The 27,457-nt window shown below is 42.8% G+C and overlaps 1 protein-coding gene across 1 annotated transcript; it reads left to right on the top strand.

Annotated features, from left to right (window-relative positions):
• The first annotated feature begins 42 nt into the window (after window positions 1-42).
• On the top strand, window positions 43-27,457 carry LOC112231190 (GDNF family receptor alpha-4-like). Its single transcript, XM_024397808.2, has 8 exons — window positions 43-613; window positions 11,352-11,615; window positions 11,718-11,810; window positions 12,034-12,385; window positions 15,055-15,164; window positions 15,471-15,605; window positions 19,082-19,239; window positions 25,380-27,457. The coding sequence occupies exons 1-8, from the start codon at window positions 562-564 to the stop codon at window positions 25,575-25,577; spliced, it is 1,362 nt and encodes a 453-aa protein (XP_024253576.1). The 5' UTR covers window positions 43-561; the 3' UTR covers window positions 25,578-27,457.

Here is a 27,457-nt window from a genome sequence, read left to right as displayed (position 1 = left end):
ACGTCTAGTCTATGAGACCAGGCTGCACATCGGGGTATGCCTATTCACACTTTTTCTGTCTGTGTATTACATTTACTTGGGGGCCAATCACAACACTGCTTGATGTTTGAGATGCGCCATGCAGTCTGACTAATCTATTGCAACCGCAACTACGGACCGATAAGTGCAATTGATAATTATTCATAACGAATTCAAGTGGACTAGCCTCTGTGTCGCTTGACAGCTTCTAGAAACTTTGGAGGGACATTTTTCTAAATTGGTGGTGACACAAGACCACGGAACGCTTGCACGGGTTTTTGAGTATTCTTGACCACTGCAGGCTAATCAAAATATACATGTAATTTATTTTACTGCCACCCTCTCTTAAAAAAAAACACGTGACAACTGCAATCACTGCATTCCTGCGAGTCCAGGTTTAGGAATTGTCACACATTTGCAAGTATCGGCTACCTTGTTTCAGTCGATCCTGGGACAAACGCGGTGTGGCTGGATGTTGCAGGCGGTGGGTCAGTGAGCGCGAGGACCTCTACGAAGTCCCCAACTCCCGACCTATCTTACCTGATGCCGTGCATGATGATTGTCCTTGGAATACTTATGAATGTCCTCAGTCATGGTAAGCGAAATTCGACACACTCAGCCACAAATAGTATTTTTTTTCTCCATCTTGTACTTGTGTATTCTGAATTGATTAAAAAATTACCCAGCGCATTTTGCACTTCAATGTGCACCTCGTTGAGAAAATCCAGTCTTTCCTAAACTGTTACGCTGTAAAAGCCTTTAACACCATTTCTGGTTGTCTGTCACTTTCGAATATAGGGGTTCAACCGACGGACAGTCGGTCAGGGGACACATTTTTTCTAAGGGATCTCCAGAGATCATAATTGCGGTGCTTCTATTTCCAAATATAGCAGGTCAATGGTTCAGAAAGCACTCATTGGATGAGACAAAAAGTTAAATAGGCTACAATGGTTTTACTTTACTTTTTAACAATGCAGGCCTGGCTAGAGTATTGACAATCCTTTATAGTAAGACGATATGAATCATTTACAGTAGGCTAGGCCGATTATTAGTCTTAGCTAAACCAATATCAATTTAATTTAAGCCCATATATATATATATATATAAGCTTTATAATTTGTACTCTTTTTGGAGCAATATGGATAAGTGTTACATTTTTTTTTTTAAAGGAAATTGCAAGTCACATAAGAATTTTATTAAGTGTTGTCCTTAGTTTCAAGTTCATGATGCCTATACAAAATTGCATTCACTATTGTGCTCATTTTAATTTAGCATATTCTATGTCTAGGAAACTCATGTATGTGTCCCCTCTTTCTATTGGTGACAAATTAGCTATATATTTAATTGCTGGTCCTATAAAACGTCATCTTTCATACCAAGACTCTGTATCTGAAACGGAAGCACTTAAATCAAGGCATGCGAGATGGGGTGATCTATGGTTATAGATATAGTTATGACCATAGCTCGATGACATCATTTTGAAGGTTTATCCTGCCCTTATCCTTAAACAACCACACAGGAACAAGTGTTCTGCCTCATCCTTTAACCGTTTTACCCTGCTTTTCTGTCTTGTTTTCATGGCGTTGTTTTACTGATCTAGATAGATACCAGATAGATATCAACATTATACACCTACCTTAGTTAATTGTGATTTATTGGAAAAACCACTGGCTTGCTCTTCCAAGACAAATTCTCACAAAGGTGTGAGCCAGAAGGCTGGTATAATTAAGCAATAAGGCCAGAGGGGATGTGGTATATGGCAAATATGTTATGTATGAAGCAACGCAGAGTGCTAGGAGACAGCCCTTAGCCGTGGTATATTGGCCATATATCACAAACACAGAGGTGCCTTATTGCTATATTATAACCTTGTTACCAATATAATTAGATTAGTAAAAATACATGTTTTGTCATACCCATGGTATATGGTCTGATATACCACGACTTTCAGCCAATATGCATTCAGGGCTCGAACCACCCAGTTTATAAAACAATTTAACTGCATTCTGCCATGAGGCCTGCTCTTATTGTATTGTGACTTAAAGAGAAAGGGGATACCTAGTCAGTTTCACAACCTAATGCATTCAACTGAAATGTGTCTTCCGCATTTAACTCAACCCCTCTGAATCAGAGAGGGGGAGCAGGGGTGCAGTTGTTGGGGTTAACTGCCTTGCTAAGGGCAGAATGGCAGATTTGTCCACCTTGTGGATTTGAACCAGCAACCTTTTGGTTACTGGCCCAATGCGCTTAACCACTACTACCTGCCACCCCAAAACAAACTTACTTGGAAGCACTGCTATCAGGCGCTTGCCAGACGGATCGTTTAGATTGTGGCTATAAATACAGCCTGGTGAAGAATGCATTATAATGACCCAATAAATCACATCCCTTCAACATTCACATATTTTAGAGTATTCAAATTGCTGTGTTTGTTCAGGATGTTTCTCTTGGAATGATTACAATTTGTCTTGAAGAATAAACCATGTTGTCGTTGTCATTATTCTTTGATCTGGAAATCAGTCACTACCCTACTCTGAGATCAATATAATAAAGTTAGAAGTATGCTTGAATCAAACTTAGAATACCTCCAAACGGGAAGGCACGTCACCGTGCTTCGACTAAACTCAGCCCCCACATGCATCCCGGGCTGTGCATTCCCATTGGCCATGGCCACCATCCCACTTCTGATGCCAATATAGCAAACAGCGGGAGTGGGGTGCAAACCCGGGTCACTGGTGTAAAATGCAAACACCATACGCAAGTTCGCACCAATACGGTTAACCCAGTTGTAATGTGGGGCCTCTGGAGTGGAGCAGTGGTCTAAGGCTCTGCATCACAGTGAAGCTGTGCCACGAGAGATCCCGGTTTGAGTCCAGGCTCTGTTGCAGCCGGCCGCGACCGGTAGACCCATGGGGCGGCGCACAATTGGACCAGCATCGTCCGGGTTAGGGGAGGGTTTGGCCGGCAGGGATGTCCTTGTCCCATCGCGCACTAGCAACTCCTGTGGCGGGCCGGCGCAGTGCACGCTGACATGGTCGCCAGGTGCACAGTGTTTCCTCTGACACATTGGTGCGGCTGGCTTCCGAATTAAGTGGGCATTGTGTCAAGAAGCAGTGCGGCTTGGTTGGGTTGTGTTTCGGATGACGCACGGCTCTCAACCTTCGCCTCTCCTGAGTCCGTACGGGAGTTGCTGTGATGAGACAAGATTGTAGCTACCAATTGGATACCACGAAAAAGGGTAAAAAGAACAAAAATTAAAATAAAGAATAACCTCACAACACTACCACCTTTGTTTACAAAGTCCTGCTCCACAAACGTCAGACTTCCCTAACATCACTGTTAAGATTTGAAATGACAAGTTATCAAACCCGTTCACAGGGTTGGTTCACTTTGGACACTTTGGTGTCTGGAGAGGAAGGTATCTTCCTTGCACCTTATGTTTGGAATGATCGACAATACACTTAGGGGATATTTTTACTGAAATATGTGTCCGTTTTTTATGATTATGTTTGCTTTTCTTGTGTTGTGTATAATAATGTTGATTTTATTGTGTATATGAAAGTGTAGTTTTAATGAGTATATTGTATTTTGATGTGTATTGTGGTGCTGTATAGGGCTTATCTGGAAAAGAGACCTTGGTCTCAGCATCGACTCCCTGTCAAAATGAAAGGTTAAATAAAAGTACAGTCAGCACAACAACACTACCACCTCAGTACACCGTCAGAATAACACCACAACAACAATACCACCTCAGTACACAGTCAGAATAACACCACAGCAACACTACCACCTCAGTACACCGTCAGAATAACACCACAACAACAATACCACCTCAGTACACAGTCAGAATAACACCACAGCAACACTACCACCTCAGTACACCGTCAGAATAACACCACAACACTACCACCTCAGTACAGTCAGAATAACACCACACCAAAACTATCACCTTAGTACTCCATCAGAATAACACCACAACAACACTACCACCTCAGTACACAGAATAACACCACAGCAACACTACCACCTCAGTACACCGTCAGAATAACACCACAACAACACAACCACCTCAGTACACAGTCAGAATAACACCACAACAACACTACCACCTCAGTACACAGTCAGAATAACACCACAGCAACACTACCACCTCAGTACACAGTCAGAATAACACCACAACAACACAACCACCTCAGTACACCGTCAGAATAACACCACAGCAACACTACCACCTCAGTACACAGTCAGAATAACACCACAGCAACACTACCACCTCAGTACACAGTCAGAATAACACCACAGCAACACTACCACCTCAGTACACAGTCAGAATAACACCACAGCAACACTACGACCTCAGTACACCGTCAGAATAACACCACAGCAACACTACCACCTCAGTACACAGAATAACACCACAACAACACTACCATCAGTACAGTCAGAATAACAACACAGCAACACTACCACCTCAGTACACCATCAGAATAATACCACAGCAACACTACCACCTCAGTACAGTCAGAATAACACCACAACAACACTACCACCTCAGTACACAGAATAACACCACAGCAACACTACCACCTCAGTACACAGTCAGAATAACACCACAGCAACACTACCACCTCAGTACACAGTCAGAATAACAACACAACAACACTACCACCTCAGTACTCCATCAGAATAACACCACACCAACACTACCACCTCAGTACACTGTCAGAATAACACCATAGCAACACTACCACCTCAGTACACCATCAGAATAACACCACAACAACATACTGTAATTGTGTCTTGTCAATATCTCTTAAAGTCAAACCTGTTACAGAAAAGTAGACTAACATAAGCAGCAGCGGCAGTGTGTGTCCATCGTATCCGATGAGGACTTCCTTTGTATCTATTTGTTGTTGTTGTTAAACAGTAATCTGACTGCATTCATACAGGCAGTCCAATTCTGATCTTTTTTTCCCACTAATTGGTATTTTGACCAATCACATCAGATCTTTAAAGATAAGATATTTTTCTGAGCTGATCTGATTGATCAAAAGACCAATTCGTTTAAAAAAACATCTGAATTGGGCTGCCGGTCTAAACGTAGCCGTAGTGACTAAAAATCCCATCCGTAAACCCCTTTGTCTATCGCAGACAGGACATGTCAAATCTTGGTTTGGTGGGGCGCGCACACACACTGTGATACGATTACTTCACTGCACGCTACCAGGAGCCATGTACAATATGCACTAATCTCTGGAGATTGATACACAGAATGATGTCACCTTTAAAGAGTGCCATCAAAGACTTCTTGGACACCACTGAGTCACAAACTGGGTGGCAGCTGGCAGTAATGTTGATATGATGTGTAAACCAATAAACGCAGATGTTTGAAAATGAGTTAACCAGTAGAGAGAAAAAGACATACAGTCAGTCAGGCATTCAGTCGATAGAGGGAACATTTGCGTGTGTATTTTGTTGATAACCTTGATTTGGAACTCTATCCATGGTTGGGAGTGTAGCCCAGAGTGGCTGTGTGTGTGTGTGTGTGTGTGTACCTTCTGTGTGTGTCTTGCATTTGTATGTGTTTGTGCGTCAGGTGTTTTCTGAGAGATGTTTTGCCATCTTTGCGTGTATGTATTTGTGCACATCACACACTGCTCACAGTTTAGGCCTAGGTGAGTATTTGTGCGCTCTTGTGAGTGTGTGCCAGTATTTGGCTATGTATGACCCCCCCCACAAGATGCACCCTACATTCCCTGCCCTATCAAGGGCTGCTGTAATGTCTTGGCCAGTCTTATTAAAACCACAAGTCTTGTATGTATAACACTTACAAGAGCACAAGACCAACTTCCACAAATCCCAGTAGATGTATTTTCATGTTTCTTTTCATCTGACTAATCATTGCATATTTCCTCCCCTTTTTTTAAAGACCGTTAGGAACACAAAGTAAAGGAGTAATTATCTTTTTACCCTTCCTCTTATCTCTGTCCCTCTTATCTTCATCCTTCCGTCTTTCTTTGTCGGTATGAATAAGCAAATAGGCCATATTGGCTTTGCCTGTAAAATAAAATGAATGATCAGTGATTACAGGATGCGGTTTTCTTTTCCATTCAATCATTTTTCAACGTCCTTATGGTTCAGGTCAAAATGACAAAACAAATGATCTACCTTTTGTGTATATGTCTACAGGTTTAATGACTTTACTTTGCTTTTCTTTTTGAAACCAAATAACTCAACTCACCCTAGGTATTTGAAGGCTTTGCTATAAGAGGAAGGACTGCTTGTTCTGCTCATTATTGTATATCTATGTCTTTTCCCACGACAAAGAGTTGTTATTGAAACCTCATACCGACCTTGTAGCCCTGTGATATGTCAACCCCGGGAGTGGGAACCTCTGAAGTGGACCCTCCCAACATGTTTGTCATCATCACCACTTTACAGAGTTCACTAAAGTTGGGCGAATTTCTTTCATTTTGTTTCTCTTTCACCGTATGTTTGTAGCAGTTATTATCCAATAGTCAACCCTCAATTACTCCAGAACAACAAGGCTGATGTGCACTGAGCATATTAGATCCTGAAACTCCTCCAGTGTTTCCATGTTACCAAAATGCCTCCTAAGGAATTGTTGTAGACGAGAGAAGCTCAATGGTGGAATCCACAGGTTGCAGAACTACTCCCTTTTTCAATTGTTATTTTATTTATTTCACCTTTATTTAACCAGGTAGGCTAGTTGAGAACAAGTTCTCATTTGCAACTGCGACCTGGCCAAGATAAAACAAAGTATATATACAGTGAGTGCAAATTAGGTCAAATAAGGGAGTTAAGCATGCCTATTTAAGATGGTGAGGAAGGCACTTTTAAAGAATAACCAGGCATCCTCTACTGTCAGGATGAGTTCAATTTCATTCCAGGATACCCCGGCCAGATCGATTAGAAAGGCCTGCTCACAGAAGTTTTTTAGGGAGCGTTTGACAGTGATGAGGGGTGGTCGTTTGCTCGCAGACCCATTACGGATGCAGGCAATGGGCAGTGATCGCTGAGATCTTGGTTGAAAACAGCAGAGGTGTATTTGGAGGGTGAGTTAGTTAGGATGATATCTATGAAGGTGCCCGTGTTTACGGATTTGGGTTAATATCTGGTAGGTTCATTGATAAATTGTGTGAGATTGAGGGCATCAAGCATAGATTGCAGGATAGCTGGGGTGTTAAGCATGTCCCAGTTTAGGTCACCTAGCAGCACAAGCTCAGAAGATAGATGGGGGGCAATCAAATCACATATGGTGTCGAGGGCACAGCTGGGGGCAGAGGGTGGTCTATAGCAAGCGGCAACGGTGAGAGACTTGTTTCTGGAAAGGTTAATTTTTAGAAGTAGAAGCTCATTGTTTGGGTACAGACCTGGATAGTAAGACAGAACTCTGCAGGTTATCTTTGCAGTAAATTGCAACACCGCCCCCCTTGGCAGTTCTATCTTGTCGGAAAATGTTATAGTTAGGAATGGAAATTTCAAGGTTTTTGGTGGTCTTCCTAAGCCAGGATTCAGACATGGCTAGGACATCCGGATTGGTGGAGTGTGCTAGGGCAGTGAATAAAAACTTAGGGAGGAGGCTTCTAATGTTAACATGCATGAAACCAAGTCTTTTACAGTTGCAGAAGTCAACAAATGAGAGAGCCTGGGGGATGGGAGTGGAGGTAGACACTGCAGAGCCTGGATTAACCTCTACATCACCGGAGGAACAGAGGAGGAGTAGGATCCCTCTGTGACTAGTCAGTGTAGTTTTTTTTGTGTGTTTAACTTACTGTGTATGGGTAAGAATGGATGAATAAATAAATAAATGTGTGTGAACTTCAAATGATGTGGAACAGTGTATGTGTTGATATGTGGTTTGTGGCTGCTCTTATGACATTAACCTCAAGCGGGTCACTGAGCTAGAAAGCCATCAGCTTTGCCTCACAAATTCTATAACTCGCCCCACTGAGAAATCAATAGAGCGCATTAAGCCTTACATATCACAGGTATTCATCTCTCCTCCTCACTCTTAAGATGTTCAGTCCTTTCCTCTTACACCTTACCTTTCCCCCATCACACCCCTCCCTCCCTCCACCCATTTTGTCGTCAGTGAAACTGCCCAATGTAGCGTGGCGACTGTTCATCATTGTGTCAATAAAGAACGCTCAAGTCATTATCATAATTATCACTTCTCTGCCTGACAAGATTTAACCGAGCTGGTCTGTACCTGATATAGGTTGTAATGATGTGTTTGTGTATTAAGATAGGCCCTCTGAAACAAAAGTTGCTGATGGTGTCTATCTTGGGCCTGGTCAGCCTTAGGGAGCGTACATGCTGGAGTGGAGAGTAATGAACAAACCACTGTCCATAATGGAGATTACTGGCAGGCTGTTTAATTGCACAACCTAAGCCGGGGGCCATGCCTGCTTTTCTGTGATTCTACTTTATTATGGAGGTGTGTGTGTGTGTGTGTGTGTGTGTGCCACATCTCCTAATACTCCTCATCCACCACATTTTTCACGGGGACATGAACATGGCAGTAGCTAAAAGACAACAATAACAATGTCTTCTCCAAATTGACGAGTTAAACTCTTTGGGAATTAATGTTCTTCACGTTTCAATTTATTCAATAACTTCTCTCTGTAACCAGAAGACTTTGAAAAGGGCAGCGCTCTCATCTGTATGAACATGCTGGCTGCCCCACAGGACTCCATATTCCCCAACATATCAAATGAGCTTAGAATGCATGTGATTTATTCCATTGACTGTGCTTCATTAGGATGTATATGGCATTTTAGATGTTCATAAAAATGCACATTTTGCAGTTAGTTTAATATTAATGTATTTAAGTGCTTGGTGTCCTTAATATGATCCGTTACACTTACATTCTGGATCTCATTACCATATAATGTTACATGGCTCGTGGTCCTGTATCTTGCTGGGAGAGCCAGAGTTTAAGCGCTTGCCTTGCCAGTCTCGTCTGCAAGGGTCCCCTGCCTGCAGTGACGGACCGTATCCCTCTGGTTTTGATGTGTCTCCTGCCCGATTGAGATGTGGACCTCATGGGGCGTCTGTGATTGTAACCACACGCCACTGGAATCTGATTTCAGCTGTACTGTGCGCTCCCAGCCAGCATGGGCTTAATTGAAGCGTGTGACCATTTAATCAGGATGCCCCTTAGTGTGTGAGTGTAGGAGCGTGTGTGTGTGGGCCTATAGCTATATACATGGTTTGTTTGTTTGCAGGTATGTGTGGGTGTGAGCAAGAGAGAGAAAGAGTCTGAATAACATGTTGAATGAGGATATACAGTGCCTTGCGAAAGTATTCGGCCCCCTTGAACTTTGCGACCTTTTGCCACATTTCAGGCTTCAAACATAAAGGTATAAAACTGTATTTTTTTGTGAAGAATCAACAACAAGTGGGACACAGTCATGAAGTGGAACGACATTTATTGGATATTTCAAACTTTTTTAACAAATCAAAAACTGAAAAATTGGGCGTGCAAAATTATTCAGCCCCTTTACTTTCAGTGCAGCAAACTCTCTCCAGAAGTTCAGTGAGGATCTCTGAATGATCCAATGACTAATGATGATAAATACAATCCACCTGTGTGTAATCAAGTCTCCGTATAAATGCACCTGCACTGTGATAGTCTCAGAGGTCCGTTAAAAGCGCAGAGAGCATCATGAAGAACAAGGAACACACCAAGCAGGTCCGAGATACTGTTGTGAAGAAGTTTAAAGCCGGATTTGGATACAAAAAGATTTCCCAAGCTTTAAACATCCCAAGGAGCACTGTGCAAGCGATACTATTGAAATGGAAGGAGTATCAGACCACTGCAAATCTACCAAGACCTGGCCGTCCCTCTAAACTTTCAGCTCATACAAGGAGAAGACTGATCAGAGATGCAGCCAAGAGGCCCATGATCACTCTGGATGAACTGCAGAGATCTACAGCTGAGGTGGGAGACTCTGTCCATAGGACAACAATCAGTCGTATATTGCACAAATCTGGCCTTTATGGAAGAGTGGCAAGAAGAAAGCCATTTCTTAAAGATATCCATAAAAAGTGTTGTTTAAAGTTTGCCACAAGCCACCTGGGGGAGACACCAAACATGTGGAAGAAGGTGCTCTGGTCAGATGAAACCAAAATTGAACTTTTTGACAACAATGCAAAACGTTATGTTTGGCGTAAAAGCAACACAGCTCATCACCCTGAACACAGCTCATCACCCTGAACACACCATCCCCACTGTCAAACATGGTGGTGGCAGCATCATGGTTTGGGCCTGCTTTTCTTCAGCAGGGACAGGGAAGATGGTTAAAATTGATGGGAAGATGGATGGAGCCAAATACAGGACCATTCTGGAAGAAAACCTGATGGAGTCTGCAAAAGACCTGAGACTGGGACGGAGATTTGTCTTCCAACAAGACAATGATCCAAAACATAAAGCAAAATCTACAATGGAATGGTTCAAAAATAAACATATCCAGGTGTTAGAATGGCCAAGTCAAAGTCCAGACCTGAATCCAATCGAGAATCTGTGGAAAGAACTGAAAACTGCTGTTCACAAATGCTCTCCATCCAACCTCACTGAGCTCGAGCTGTTTTGCAAGGAGGAATGGGAAAAATGTCAGTCTCTCGATGTGCAAAACTGATAGAGACATACCCCAAGCGACTTACAGCTGTAATCACAGCAAAAGGTGGCGCTACAAAGTATTAACTTAAGGGGGCTGAATAATTTTGCACGCCCAATTTTTCAGTTTTTGATTTGTTAAAAAAGTTTGAAATATGCAATAAATGTCGTTCCACTTCATGATTGTGTCCCACTTGTTGTTGATTCTTCACAAAAAATGCAGTTTTATATCTTTATGTTTGAAGCCTGAAATGTGGCAAAAGGTCGCAAAGTTCAAGGGGGCCGAATACTTTCGCAAGGCACTGTAGCTGCAAATCCGGATCCCATTTGTAGTCGGACCTTTAAAACCATCTGGGAAAAAGCTGCATTTGCCACTTGGCAAAACATTTTTCAATACTACCATGAATGAGCTGAATTGACGTTCCCCTTAACTGAACAGTTGTGAATTAAACAACGTTGCTATCCACTCTTTTACTTAACCTCTTCAGTCTGTGACTCTGCCTGACCTTTATCCTGACAACTGATGGGGCTGTCAGTTCTTCACAGAACATAATCAATACTCTAAAGTGTTTTATACACTGTCACTCGACTCCATCTCTGACGTCTACACGGTCACTCGACTCCATCTATAACTGGTCAGGACCACCGGTGACCAACTATAATCATGTTCCCCATCCTCCACCTCTTCCAGGCAGCGTGCTGTCAGGCTCCATAGACTGTCAGGAGGCTGAGCGAGGCTGTGTACAGGATCAGGACTGTACGGCAGTGTACAGGGTGCTGGAGTACTGTGCTGCTGAGGAGGCCGTGTCGCCCCTGGGCCCAGACTCCCGGGGGGAGTGTCTGGAGGCCCAGAGCGCCCTGCAGCAGTACCGCCCCCTCCAGGCCTGCAAGTGCCAGCGCGGCTCCCGCCGGGAGGAGCTGTGCCTCAGGGTCTACTGGACCGTCAGATTCGCTGGTGAGTTTCACTGTGTGTGTTTTTTGTATTTTTATGTGTTTCATTGTATCTCTGTGTATGTGAGATGTTTTTCTCTTGAATGTCTTTGTGTTGTTGCTGCAGTGTATAATGAGTACGAGGTGTCTCCGTATGAAGATCTGGAGGTGGAGTTTGTGAGGCACATAGAGATGTCACGCATGGCCTCCATCATGGCAGGTACTGCTTCACACCCGTCACTACACAGCTCGCTCTTATTGGAACATCTGCCTCCTCTCTGAAGAATGACTAGGACAGTCTGGGATGTCCAGAATCATGTATTTCATGATTTTGTCTTCCTTTCTCTCTTATTCATGGCCCCCTTTTTCCAAACCCCCACCTTCCTCCATTCTCCTCTCTGTTTTCTTCCTCTCCTCACCCTACCACTCCTCCCTCCACCCAGCCTCCTCTTTTCCTCTGGATGGGCAGAACCAGTGTCTGAAAGCAGCCCAGGACTGTGGTCTGTATGAGAAGTGTGGTTCTCTGAGGTCGGAGTATGTTGTAGCCTGCACCAAGCGGGCTCCGGGCTCCGACGGCAGCTGTAACAGACAGAAGTGCCACCGGGCACTGCGGCGCTTCCTGGAGCGGGTACCAGAGGAGTACAGCTTCGCCCTGCTATTCTGTCCCTGCTCTGATGCCCTCTGTGGGGAGCGCCGGCGGAAGACCATCGTACCATCGTGTTCCTATGAGGAGAGAGACAGCAAACCCAACTGCCTCAGCCTGCAGGGCTACTGTGCCAGGGATGAGCTGTGTAGGTGAGCTGAGCTGGTTGGGGAAACATGGTTTCTGGGAGGTGTGTGACATCAGGCTAAACTTTTCCACTCCACATTAAGTCCTGAATCGAGGCACATTAACAGTTATAATCACAATGCAAATAGGTTATAGAGTGTGAGGTTAGACAGAGGCGGAGAGGACAGGATGTATCTATTTCATCAACCATTTGAATGTTTGTAATCCTCTCAGCGCAAGAGGTTCAGACAAATAGTTACAGTACAAACAGTTCCGAGGTTTGAGTTCCCTATAGGGAAGAGGTTGTTCACTAATCTTCATCATTGATAACATCCAGAATAATAAGGACCAATGATACGTCGATAAGGCTCTGCAATGACTCAGGCTGCAGTGTTTTTATCCCACTGGCTACTCAGTGGTGTTTTGTATGGTTGAGTATGCCTGTGGAGCAGGTGAGAGGTGTTCATGTGACCTAGATGAAAATTATGAATACACAACTGGGTTTGACTAGCAGACTCTAAGTCCAAGTGTGCTTATCAAGTCAAATCAAATCAAATTCAATTTGTCACATGCGCCGAATACAACAGGTGTAGCCCTTACAGTGAAATGCTTACTTACAAGCCCTTAACCAACAATTAAGTTAAGAAAAATACCTACAAAATAAGAAATAAAAGTAACAAATAATTAAAAGCAAGTCTATATTCAGAAAATATGATACATATATATATACAGTGGGGAGAACAAGTATTTGAAACACTGCTTATTTTGCAGGTTTTCCTACTTATAAAGCATGTCTGCAATTTGTATCATAGGTACATTTCAACTGTGAGAGACGGAATCTAAAACAAAAATCCAGAAAATCACATTGTATGATTTTTAAGTAATTAATTTGCATTTTTTTGCATGACACAAGTATTTGATACATCAGAAAAGCAGAACTTAATATTTGGTACAGAAACCTTTGTTTGCAATTACAAAGATCATACGTTTCCTGTAGTTCTTGACCAGGTTTGCACACACTGCAGCAGGGATTTTGGCCCACTCCTCCATATAGACCTTCTCCAGATCCTTCAGGTTTCGGGGCTGTCGCTGGGCAATACGGACTTTCAGCTCCCTCCAAAGATTTCTATTGGGTTCAGGTCTGAAGACTGGTTAGGCCACTCCAGGACCTTGAGATGCTTCTTACGGAGCCACTCCTTAGTTGCCCTGGCTGTGTGTTTCGGGTCGTTGTCATGCTGGAAGACCCAGCCACGACCCATCTTCAATGCTCTTACTGAGGGAAGGAGGTTGTTGGCCAAGATCTCGCGATACATGGCCCCATCCATCCTCCCCTCAATATGGTGCAGTCGTCCTGTCCCCTTTGCAGAAAAGCATCCCCAAAGAATTATGTTTCCACCTCCATGCTTCACAGTTGGGATGGTGTTCTTGGGGTTGTACTCATCCTTCTTCTTCCTCCAAACATGGCGAGTGGAGTTTAGACCAAAAAGCTCTATTTTTGTCTCATCAGACCACATGACCTTCTCCCATTCCCCCTCTGGATCATCCAGATAGTCATTGGCAAAATTCAGACGGGCCTGGACATGCGCTGGCTTGAGCAGGGGGACCTTGCGTGCGCTGCAGGATTTTAATCCATGACGGCGTAGTGTGATACTAATGGTTTTCTTTGAGACTGTGGTCCTAGCTCTCTTCAGGTCATTGACCAGGTCCTGCCGTGTAGTTCTGGACTGATCTCTCACCTTCCTCATGATCATTGATGCCCCACGAGGTGAGATCTTGCATGGAGCCCCAGACCAAGGGTGATTGACCGTCATCTTGAACTTCTTCCATTTTCTAATAATTGCGCCAACAGTTGTTGCCTTCTCACCAAGCTGCTTGCCTATTGTCCTGTAGCCCATCCCAGCCTTGTGCAGGTCTACAATTGTATCCCTGATGACCTTACACAGCTCTCTAGTCTTGGCCATTGTGGAGAGGTTGGAGTCTGTTTGATTGAGTGTGTGGACAGGTGACTTTTATACAGGTAACGAGTTCAAACAGGTGCAGTTAATACAGGTAATGAGTGGAGAACAGGGGGGCTTCTTAAAGAAAAACCAACAGGTCTGTGAGAGCCGGAATTCTTACTGGTTGGTAGGTGATCAAATACTTACGTCATGCAATAAAATGCAACTTAATTACTTAAAAATCATACAATGTGATTTTCTGGATTTTTGTTTTAGATTCTGTCTCTCACAGTTGAAGTGTACCTATGATAAAAATTACAGACCTCTACATGCTTTATAAGTCAGAAAACCTGCAAAATCAGCAATGTATCAAATACTTGTTCTCCCCACTGAATATATATATATATACTGTATATATATACATACATACATACATACAGGAAAAATCGAATATTCAGAATAATATTGCAGCACCTCGAGTCTCATGTTTCAGGTCAATGTTTTGAAAAATGTGTATTAAGAAACATTGCGGGTGCTCACACAATTCCAAGCTTGAACGTTCTCCTCCTCTATGTTTTCCTGTGCTTCAGATTCTGCCTTTCGCTAGGTACTGCATCCAAAAAACATAATTGTAAAGACGCCCTCAGAAAATTACACTGCCAAGTTGCCAACCCAGTATTGGCACCTGTGTACAAATATGTTTTTCTCTTTTTGTGTGTCTGTGTGAATGTGTGTGTTGGTGTGTGTGTGTCTATCAGATCTCGTCTGGCTGATTTCCAGCACAACTGCCAGCCCTCGTCACATTCTCCCTCTGGCTGCATGAGAGAGAGTGGAGCCGTCTGCCTTAAGGCCTACGCCGGGCTCATAGGTGAGCTGGAGAGAGAAAGGGATTGAGGGGGAGGCAGAAAGGAGATGGAGGGAGAGGATGGAAGAGGGATTAACAACACAAGGAAGGAACAATGTTAGAGAAGAAGTGCTGAGTTGGCTTCAAGGGCCTTTTAATCATGTCATTGTTGTTAGCTTTTGCTAACCTTAAGGTGTAGGTAGGCACTCATTTCATTTCCAATTGGCTTGTTTGGCTTTTCATCATACGCTCCAAGTTTGTATGGAAGTCAGGTCTGCTGACACATCTCTGTGAACCCAACCTGCTCCTGTGTGTGTCTTTATCAACCAGGCACCATCATGACCCCCAACTATGCCAACAATCTCAGTATGGACGTGTCCCAGTGGTGCACCTGTGAGGGAAGTGGGAACCAATGGCAGGACTGTCTGCGCATCATGAACATGTTCCACAGAAACGTCTGTCTGCGTGAGTCATACTCCCTCCCTCCCTCACCCACCCACAATGACACCCCCTACAGGCTGCTGCTGCAGCAAGAGCACTGGTCCTGTGAGCCTACTTGAAATCAGCAGATTACACACATACATTAGCGGGCGGTCTGTAGCCCAGTAGCCCTAGAGAGCTGCTTACTTTTTCTGTATGGTATACTGTAGCACAGCGCTTAATTACAAATGTTGATGGACAGCGTTGATAAATGAAAAAGTTTTATTCACATGATATGTGAATAAAATATGTGATTCATATGGTTTTACACATCGAGCGCAGCACAACGGTATATTCTGCACAGATCCTACCGAAAAAAAATAACATTTATGAAGAAAACATAACTAACCTGCAACTGAGGTAAATAACGAAATAACTTAATTATTGCCAAGCCTTATTAAAGAGCGACTGCCCCTAAAAAACAACTTCTCGTATTGAAAAACGGCCTATGTGGCATCGATATGAGCCAGAAGTATTTATTCTAGTGTCAAAATGTACTACAAGTAGTAATTGGGTTCAATTTGGTCATAAAGTCAGTCTCGTCCAAAACTGAGATGTATAAGATGATAGAAAGAAATGGTATGTCACAGAATGAAGGGTACTGCAACAGAATGAAGGTTACTGCAACAGAATGAAGGTTACCGTAACAGAATGAAGGGTACTGTAGCAGAATGAGTGTGCTGTAACAGAATGAAGGTTACTGTAGCAGAATGAAGGGTACTGTAGCAGAATGAAGGGTACTGTAGCAGAATGAAGTGTGCTGTAGCAGAATAAAGTGTGCTGTAGCAGAATGAAGGGTACCGTAACAGAATGAAGGGTACCGTAACAGAATGAAGGGTACCGTAACAGAATGAAGGGTACTGTAGCAGAATGAAGTGTGCCGTAGCAGAATGAAGGGTACCGTAACAGAATGAAGGGTACCGTAACAGAATGAAGGGTACCATAACAGAATGAAGGGTACAATAGCAGAATGAAGGGTACTGTAGCAGAATGAGTGTGCTGTAACAGAATGAAGGGTACTGTAGCAGAATGAAGGGTACTGTAACAGAATGAAGGGTACCGTAACAGAATGAAGGGTACCGTAACAGAATGAAGGGTACCGTAACAGCATGAAGAGTACTGTAGCAGAATGGGTGTGCTGTAACAAAATGAAGGGTACTGTAGCAGAATGAAGGGTACCATAACAGAATGAAGGGTACTGTAACAGAATGAATTGTACTGTATCAGAATGAAGTGTACCGTAACAGAATGAAGGGTACCGTAACAGAATGAAGGGTACCGTAACAGAATGAAGGGTACCGTAACAGAATGAAGGGTACCGTAACAGAATGAAGGGTACAATAGCAGAATGAAGGGTACTGTAGCAGAATGAAGTGTACTGTAACAGAATGAAGGGTACTGTAGCAGAATGAAGGGTACTGTAGCAGAATGAAGGGTACCGTAGCAGAATGAAGTGTACCGTAACAGAATGAAGGGTACTGTAGCAGAATGAACGGTACCGTAACACAATGAAGGGTACCGTAATAGAATGAAGGGTACCGTAGCAGAATGAAGGGTACCGTAGCAGAATGAAGGGTACCGTAACAGAATGAAGGGTACTGTAGCAGAATGAGTGTGCTGTAACAGAATGAAGGGTACTGTAGCAGAATGAAGGGTACTGTAGCAAAATGAGTGTGCTGTAACAGAATGAAGGGTATCGTAGCAGAATGAAGGGTACCGTAACAGAATGAAGGGTAACGTAACAGAATGAAGGGTATCGTAGCAGAATGAAGGGTATCGTAGCAGAATGAAGGGTGCCGTAACAGAATGAAGGGTAACATAACAGAATGAAGGGTACCGTAACAGAATGAAGGGTACCACCGTAACAGAATGAAGGGTACCATAACAGAATGAAGGGTACCACCGTAACAGAATGAAGTGTACTGTAGCAGAATGAAGGGTCCCGTAACAGAATGAAGGTAACAGAATGAAGGGTACGGTAACAGAATGAAGGGTCCCGTAACAGAATGAAGGCAACAGAAATGGGTACCGTAACAGAATGAAGGGTACTGTAACAGATTGAAGCGTACCGTGACAGTTTTCCTTTGGTTGGGTTTATTTCAATCCTGCCCACAGCTGGCAGCATCCAAATACGACTGGATCATAAAGCCCATGGTCAATTTGGTTTGACATAAGATATCCTTATGGGGCTCGTTAGGGACCATAAGTAAATTACACAATGTACATGGGACAATACTTTAAAATGTCAATAGCTCCAAATTTCTATGAAAACCTCAAACCAACTGTATATTGTAGAAATTCATATACAAATATTTAAAGGATTTAATGAGACAGCCAAAAGATGTGCAATATGAAAACATTGTCTCATTTACATTGACGGTGCCTGACTAGCCCCAGAGATAGACTATCCAATGTTAAACCAACTTTGCCACGATCACACACCAGCCAGCTGAAGCTAATTGGCGAAGGAAGTTGGCTATCACTAGCTATCCTAGGCGACTTCAAGACGCAATACCTGTTTAGACTGTTTCAAGTTATCTAGAAGGGTGAATGACTGTAACTGTGCTGTTTAGGCAGAGTGAATGTACAAATGCTTGCCACACCCATGAGTGAACACACCCATTAACCCCCCCCCACCTTTAAGGGTTCAATGCCCAGTTGATTAATGAATTCATGACTACTATGAATAATTCTGAGGACATTTGCATCATCATCAGTGGGTAAAATAGAGGTGATGATCATTTTTGCACCTTTATTTAACTAGGCAAGTAATTTAAGAACAAATTCTTATTTTCAATGACGGCCTAGGAACAGTGGGTTAACTGCCTGTTCAGGGGCAGAACGACAGATTTGTACCTTGTCAGCTCAGGGATTTGAACTTGCAACCTTCCAGTTACTAGTACAAGGCTCTAACCACTAGGCTACCCTGCCGCCCCAGGGTGGCCTGGTGGTGATGATGGTGATGTGACAATGATGGTGGTGACGATGATGATGATGATGTGATGATGGTGACAATGTTGATGGATGGTGATGGTGATGATGGATTGTGATGATGATGGCTGGTGATGATGATGATGATATGGTGATGATGGATGGTGATGATGATGATGGATGGTGATGATAATATGATGATATGGTGATGATGGATGTGATAATGGATGGTGATGGATGGTGATGATGATAATGGATGGTGATGATGATGATGGATGGTGATGATGATGATGGATGGTGATGATGATATGGTGATGGAGATGATGATATGGTGATGATGGATGTGATAATGGATGGTGATGATGATGATGGATGGTGATGATGATGGATTGTGATGATGATGGATGGTGATTAAGATGGATGGTGATGATGATAGTGGATGGTGGTGATGATGATGGATGGTGATGATGATGATGATAACGGATGGTGATGATGATGGATGGTGATGATGATGTCTGTTGTATTCTCAGGTAATGCTATCAGTTATTTAGGTGGCTCTTCCCCTCGCCCTGTGGAGAGCACCACCCTGCCCCCTCGTCACCACGCATCAGCCACCCCCTCTCCACACATCTTTCAGGACAAGGACAAGATCAATGTCAACGTCAACATTTTATCAGAACGCAACAGTGTAAGTACTCTTCATTGCCTTACCAAACCCAGTCTGCATAAAGTCTGTACACTAACTTAAAAACAATGGTGGACAAAAAGCTTGTTCCGTGGGTTTTTCTAAAGTTTCTTCTCACTGGGTCAGGGATGCTCTGTGAACTGCATGATGACCTATGGTGTGACATGAGTGCCAACGGAGCTGCCTGAGTGTCAAAGCTCACTTACTGACCTGACCTGAGATACACTCCCAACACATCTGTCTCAACACAAGGCTCACAGTCAACACATTACTGACGCATTGAACAGAGACCCAGGATTTCCTTCTTACCTTTTTTCTCACTATCTCTCTGTCCCTAGCTTCCTCTCACTCCCTCTCTCACAGTGTGTGAGGATTAGGCAGAGGTGTTTGCAGGAGGGAGCATCAATCCTCTTGAGTTGTTGATATTCATTTATTCACACCCATCTGTCTCCTATCTTCCTTTCTCTTGCCATCCTAATCCTCCTCACTCCCTTTCTCCTCTCCTTTACACAGTTCCAATCCCTCCTTCTCTTCTCTACTGCTAACCTCTAAGTCTCTATTCCCACAACAAGATATGAAGGAGCATCTGAGGAGCGGAGTGGCGAAAGAGAATTCTACTTTTCAATTCACATTACCTCCTTGCCTTACCTTTCGTTGTCACTGACAACACAACATTCTTGGTATGCAGCTCAAATTGACTGTAAATATCACAGTAGCCACAAGCCAGTAAGCACAAACTATTCAACAATGACAGAAACTTATCTTGTAAAACATATTACACTATTGAATAATGCAACCAAACCATATTACACTCTTCAATAATGCACCAATTCAAAGCATGTATGTGCAGACAATTAAAGGGTTTATTTTTGTTGTCTGTAGGCTAACCCTAACCCTTACATTTTAACTTCAAGACAAAGGCACAGAGTTACTATGACAGCCTTCATCAAGTACGGTTAGCCTATCAAAAATGAATGATTGATTGATTATGATTGATCACACAAATAGAAAAGTACAGTAGGCCTACCTTACAACAAACCAGGCTTCATTTAGATTAATATGGGTCTTTCGAGTGGTGCAGTGGTCTAAGGCACTGCATCTCATTGCTAAAGGTGTCACTACAGACCCTGGTTTGATTCCAGGCTGTATCACAACCGGCCGTGATTGGGAGTCCCATAGGGCGGTGCACAATTGGCCCAGCGACATCCGGGTTACGGTTTGGCTGGGGTAGGCCGTCATTGTAAAAAATAATTTGTTCTTAACTGACTGAAAACATGGTTATAAGTGAATTCACCACGACAAGCTATTTTATATGGAAGCCCATACCTGCCACCAAAAATATAAATAAAATAAAATACCTCATGATTTGCCAACTTGCACAATTAGTCTGTGATTCAGTCTGATCAACTGTAGCCTACTGTTAACAACTACAGCTGCAGGCAGCTGAGAGAAGCCAAGGCACTCTGATCCTATCTGGGCCTGGCCAGGGGAAACGTAATGTGATATCTTTATAGCCTAAGCTACAGTTGAAGTCCGAAGTTTACACACACCTTAGCCTCAAGGTGTTCAAACTCAGTTTTTCACAATTCCTGACATTTAATCCTTGTAAAAACCCCTGTCTTAGGTCAGTTAGGATCACCACTTTATTTTAAGAATGTGAAATGTCAGAATAATAGTAGAGTGATTTATTTCAGCTTTTATTTCTTTCATCACTTTCCCAGTGGGTCAGAAGTTTGCATACACTCAATTAGTATTTGTTAGCATTGTCTTTAAATTGTTTAACTTGGGTCAAACGTTTCGGGGTAGCCGTCCACAAGCTTCCCACAATAAGTTGGGTGAATTTTGGCCCATTCCTCCTGACAGAGGAATAACTGAGTCAGGTTGGTAGGCCTCCTTGCTCGCACATGCTTTTTCAGTTCTGCCCACAAATTTTCTATAGGATTGAGGTCAGGGCTTTGTGATTGGCACTCCAATACCTTGAATTTGTTGTCCTTAACCTCTCTGGTACAAGTGGGATGCTAGCGTCCCACCTTGACAACAGCCAGTGAAATTGCAGGGCGCCAAATTCAAAACAGAAATCCCATAATTAAAATTCCTCAAACATACAAGTATTATACACCATTTTAAAGATAAACTTCTTGTAAATCCAACCACAGTGTCCGATTTCAAAAAGGCTTTACTCCGAAAGCACACCATGCGAATATGTTAGGTCAGCACCTAGTCACAGAAAACCATACAGCCATTTTCCAGCCAAGGAAAGGGCTCACAAAAGTCAGAAATAGCATTAAAATTAATCAATTACCTTTGATGATCTTCATCTGGTAGCACTCCCAGGTCTCCATGTTCGACAATAAATGTTTGTTTTGTTCGATAATGTCCCTCTTTATGACCAAAAACCTCCTTTTTGTTTGCGCGTTTTGTCCAGTAATCCGAATGCTCAAGGCGCGTGCACTAAGTCCAGACTAAACGTTTTTTAAAAGTACAATAAAGTTAGTAGAAACATGCCGAGCGATGTTTAAAATCAATCCTCCGGTTGTTTTTCTCATAAATAATCAAAAATATTTCAACTAGACAAAAGCTTCATCAATAGAAAAAGATAAACAGACTGTTTATCGCACATTCCCGATCAGGCGCATGGCTGATGTCTGGAAATTTCCACTGGCCACTGATTGAAAGTACTGTATCTCCCTAATATTTCAGAGTAAAAGCCTGAAACAATGCCTAAAGACTGGCCACATGGTGAAGAAGCCATAGAGCACGTGAACTGGATCCTAAGTCTTTATATGGTGGATAGGCTTTCAATGGAAAAACAGCCTTTCAAAATAATAGTACTTCCGGTGTCACGCCCTGGACATAGAGAGGTTTTTATTCTCTATTTTGGTTAGGCCAGGGTGTGACTAGGTTGGGCATTCTAGGTTATTTATTTCTATGTTGGTGTGGTTCCCAATCAGAGGCAGCTGTCTATCGTTGTCTCTGATTGGGGATCATATATAAGTTGTCCTGTTTCGCTTGGGTTTTGTGGGTAGTTGTTTTCTGTTTAGTGTCTGCACCTGACAGGACTGTTTCGGTTTTCCTTCTTTGTTATTTTGTTTGAGTGTTTTGAGTATTAAATTTATCATGAACACTTACCACGCTGCGTTTTGGTCCACTCCTTTATAAGATGATCATTACATCCTGGTTGGATTTTCCTCTGGTTTTCGCCTGCCATATCAGTTCTGTTATTCTCACAGACATTATTTTAACAGTTTTGGAAACTTTAGAGTGTTTTCTATCCAACTCTACTAATAAATCTACTAATCTACTTATATGCATATCCTATCTTCTGGGCCTGAGTAGCAGGCAGTTTAATTTGGGCATGCTTTTCATCCAAAATTCCAAATGGTACCCCCTACCCTAGTGAAGTTGAGCCATTTTGCCACAACTTTGGAAGTATGCTTGGGGTCATTGTCCATTTGGAAGACCCATTTGCTACAAAGCTTTAACTTCCTGACTGATGTCTTGAGATGTTGCTTCAATATATCCACTTAATTTTCCCCTCATGATGCCATCTATTTTGTGAAGTACACCAGTCCCTTCTGCAACAAAGCACCCCCACAAAATCATGCTGCCACCCCCGTTCTTCACGGTTGGGATGGTGTTCTTCGACTTGCAAGCCTCCCCCTTTTTCCTCCAAACATAACGATGGTCATTATGGTCAGGTTATGTCGATATAGAACTCGTTTTACTGTGGGTATAGTTACTTTTGTACCTGATTCCTCCAGCATCTTCACAAGGTCCTTTGCTGTTGTTCTGAGATTGATTTGCACTTTTCGCACTAAAGTACATTCATCTCTAGGAGACCAAACGTGTCTCCTTCCTGAGCGGTATGATGGCTGCGTGTTCCCATGGTGTTTATACTTGTGTACTATTGTTTGTACAGATGAACATGGTACCTTCAGGCATTTGGAAATTGCTCCTAAGGATGAACCAGATATAAATTTTTTTTCTGGGGTCTTGGCTGATTAATTTGGATTTTGCCATGATGTCAAGCAAATAGGCACTGAGTTTGAAGGTAGGCCTTGAAATAAATCCACAGGTACACCTCCAATTGACACAAACGGAATTTCTGGAATTATCCAAGCTGTTTAAAGGCACAGTCAACTTAGTGTATGTAAACTTCTGACCCACTAGAATTGTGATACAGTGAATTATAAGTGAAATAATCTGTCTGTAAAACAATTGTTGGAAAAATTACTTGTGTCATGCACAAAGTAGATGTCCTAACCGACTTGTCAAAACTATAGTTTGTTAACAAGAAATTTGTGGAGTGGTTGAAAAACAAGTTTTAATGACTCCAACCTAAGTGTATGTAAACTTCCGACTTCAACTGTATGTATTTATAGCCTAAAATAGGCCCAGTTATTTGTATTCTGAGAAAATGTGAATTTGATCAAATGTGGTTTATATTCACACTTCGGGGGGCTAGGCGACCTAGGCCTTTTTAATCCAAAGTTATTGACTGGAATGAATCAATCGTAAGCTATAAAAAACAAAGAGAGTCGCACACTCCATACATATATAAACTCCCAGTAATTTATTGGGTAAATCACCAACGTTTTGGCATCACTGTGCCTTCTTCAGGGTGATGTCATGAGTGCTTGTGCAACCAATGACAATAGTGAGGGGTGTGTCATAATCATTAGATTGATTAATTCAATCAACACAATAGTGATGACATACTGTATGAGTGTCTTTTTAATTACCGATCAAAGACCTAACGATGCAACCCTGCATACAGCCAGCTCAGCCCTGTTCATTTTTTGTTTGTTTTTGTCCGATCGCAATTGTTGTCTTTTTGTCTGTGTAAAGGGTTTTAATGTTTTCGTCCTCCCTTGGACGAGGAGTTTTTCCAGGAGTTTATTAAAAACCATATAACCTGATTAGAAAAGTAATCTGGTCCCATCATAGCCCGTATCACAGCCCATATAAAATTGTTGTTTTTTTTACAGCTGATTTATTACTATGACCTATGCTGTAACTAGGGTCCGGAGTTGGTTAGGTTAGCCTACGAACAGAGCAGGAAAACAATTTCCCCCCCTACCGCTCGCTCCAGGACCTGCCACCTCTGAAATCACCACACAATGTTACAAATGAAAGTCTCAAAAATAAGGAAATTGTCTAAACATTGCTGCTGTTTCAAAAACATTGCTCTGCTTTTACCATTTATACTGTAGGAGTGTTGGCTCAATGAGACAATTCTTTTTACGCTGTCCTGCTTCAAGGGAGCAAGTGTCGGGGGAGTGTCGTTCGCTACCTCCGGCGGTAGCGTTCAAGACATAGCAAGTACACAAGTTTACATTTGAGTAATATGTGTAGCCGATGGTTTTACCCTACTAGTGTATTAAGTGTGAAGAGGCTGTAAGCCTCCCTCCCCCTCAGTGCAGGTTCAAGATCTTCCTTTGTAATACACTTCTCACTCGGTTGATCCAATACCATGACCAAGATTCTCACCTTTCTTTTTAATAAAAAAAAGATGCTGACACCTTTTGGATTCTGAATTCAACACCTAAGTACAACATGTTTCGTTTAATGCTGAGTTGCCATTCGTGTCTTTTAGGAAGCTCATGACTACTCACTGCAAATAATGGATCTTATTTTCTTCCAAGCTTGATTTTCTAATCCAATTTTCTATCACTATTTAGTTCTACCAAGCAGATACAGCATGCACAATATGCGGTAGTTACCTGCAAGTTTATTTTAAACTAACTGCCCAGTGTTTCCAGATTTCCATGAATTAAAAAACAGCTTTTCTGTGTTGGAATGTTGCGGACGTATACCGGTTGTATTAACGCGAGTAGACTAGTGATTGGCCAGCTCATCCTCTAGAGCGCTGATTGGCCAACTCATCCTCCTCAGGGAGATGACATGTTCTATGAGGAAATAGCAAACCTTTTTTAAATGGTAAGTTTGAGATACATGTTTGAGTTGTTGTTTTTTTTAATGTGTTTTTTCTCCAATTTATGCTTTGGCCACAAATACGAGTATAGGATGAGCATTATTTGGAGATAAATGAACAGAATATGAACTATTAAAAGTGAGATTTTCACTGGGCAGTTACTTTAATAACAAATGATTTATTATATTACATCCTCTCTGTCTTTCAGGTGGAGGACAGCGAGGAAGAGGAGGTAGAGGAGGAAAGCCAGGAATTCAATGTTATCCCACTGTATTCTGAGAAGGAGAAGTCTAGTGTGGGCTCCGGGACCCGAGGAGGCCGTAGAGGAGCGGCAAGCCAGACAGCACCCATGCTGCCCCTGCTGCTGCTGCCTGCTGCTATGCTGGGCTGGTGGTGTCCGGTATAACGAGCCCCCCTACTACCCCTCTTACGATCAGCTACAGTATCACATTCACTGGGTCACCTCCACCATGGCACTGAGACTGATGAGGAGACTTAAGGCTGAGGGAAGAACAACCACAATGAGGAAATGGACATTCACACCTTTCTCCTATGGCACTCTGTCTTCCATTCATTTCATGCTTTCTGTTTTCCTTTGTTACTTTCCATCATTATTTTTCTGCAATCTCTATCTCTCCTGCTCTGACTGCTCATGGTCTTTAGTAGTCCTAGCTGCCCGTCTCTTAGCTCTTCTCTCTCACATCAGTACACATGGAGTTGAACAAGCTGTGCAGATAAATAAATAAATGGATGAATTAATAAGGTCTGTCTGGATGAATCGATGTGGCTGTCTGTCCAGTGCCTGCCTCAAGATTGGGCATCCAGCTCCACTCTCCCTCTTCATGAGGAACCCACATCGCCCAAGGCCAGTAACAACACCTATCTCAAAGAAAACATGACCAATGATTGGTGGAACCATGATAGTTCATTCCTTTTGATATATCTTGATATATCTTCATATCTTCTCTCTCCATTGTTATCTTCCCTTATTTCATCATGCTATGCTCCCTTGGATAGCAGGGTTGTTGGGTAAGCCACTTTGTCTATGTTGTCTTTGCCATAAGCCAATAACTAAAGAAAAGATAGATTGAGGGATGATGTTGTTTTGTAGTTCTTCCTCCCATCTCTATGTTGCTCCCTTTGTTTGCTTCCTTCTTCATCACTTCAGACTAGATGCCACTGGCCCGTTGTTTCCCCTCTCTAGTTCATACACCACTTATTCTCCGCTTAGTTGAGGTCTGAAAAATCCACCACAGGCACAATGAGACAAAATTCTAGTAATGACAACGGTCGAGGAAAGCGGAATAAGCAATAAAACATGAAATCAGATAGCTCAGCGGGCAGGTGCTGAGGCCGTCTGGGTTTGGGCTCAGGGGAGAGAGGAACCAATTTACTGCTGTCTGAGGTTCACAAATGCTTTCTGTCCCTAGGTGTTGTTATAGTTTTGGAGAGACAATATCACACTTAGCCATGCTTTTCCTGACTGTGTTTGATCAGGGAGAAAGTGGGGAGATGGGGTACTATAGAGCCTCTGGCAACTCTGATCATTGAGCATCACATTGAGCCTTTCTCTCTCTCTCTCTCTCTGTCTCTGTCTCTGTCTCTCTGCCTGCCTGATAAATCTTTTGCTGATGTCAATGTTCTTTTCTTGCATCACTCATTTTCTTGTGAACTTGGAGAATTAGCTCCCACCTGAGTGGAAGTAGGTAAAATACTGTTGGTGATGGTTAAAGGGGGACCTACTTTACTGTGGAATTGTGAACGTGACGTTTATTTATCGACATCTTTCCCTTCTTGAGGGAGATGTTAGATAAGACTCATGTTCTCACAGATAATACATGATGCTTAAAAGAGATAAATATTTACTGGGCATATCAGTGCTACAGATGTCTCTGCCAGCAGCATACCACCCTGCATCCCACTGCTGGCATGACTCTGAAGCTAAGCAGGGTTGGTCCTGGATGGGAGACAAGATACTGCTGGAAGAGGTGTTGAAGTACCAGTAAGGGGTGCTCTTCATTCTAAGGAGATCCCATGGCTGTGAAGGGGACACTGCCCTGCATATGGTGCTGTCTTTTGGATGGGTCTTTAAAACGTCCTGACTCTCTGTGGTCAATAAAGATCCCATGGCACTTATTGTAAGAGGAGGGGTGTGACCCTGGTCTCCTGGCTAAATTCCCAATGTCATGCCATCAAATCAAATTGTATTTGTCACATGTGACGAATATAACCTTACCGTGAAATGCTTACTTACAAGCCCATAACCAGCAATGAAGTTTTAATAAA

This window comes from Oncorhynchus tshawytscha, linkage group LG33 (genome assembly GCF_018296145.1).
Source record: "Oncorhynchus tshawytscha isolate Ot180627B linkage group LG33, Otsh_v2.0, whole genome shotgun sequence".
Classification (NCBI taxonomy): Eukaryota; Metazoa; Chordata; class Actinopteri; order Salmoniformes; family Salmonidae; genus Oncorhynchus; species Oncorhynchus tshawytscha.
The sequence above is the reverse complement of the archived record's forward strand: the minus strand, read 5'-3'. Positions and strand labels throughout refer to the sequence as shown.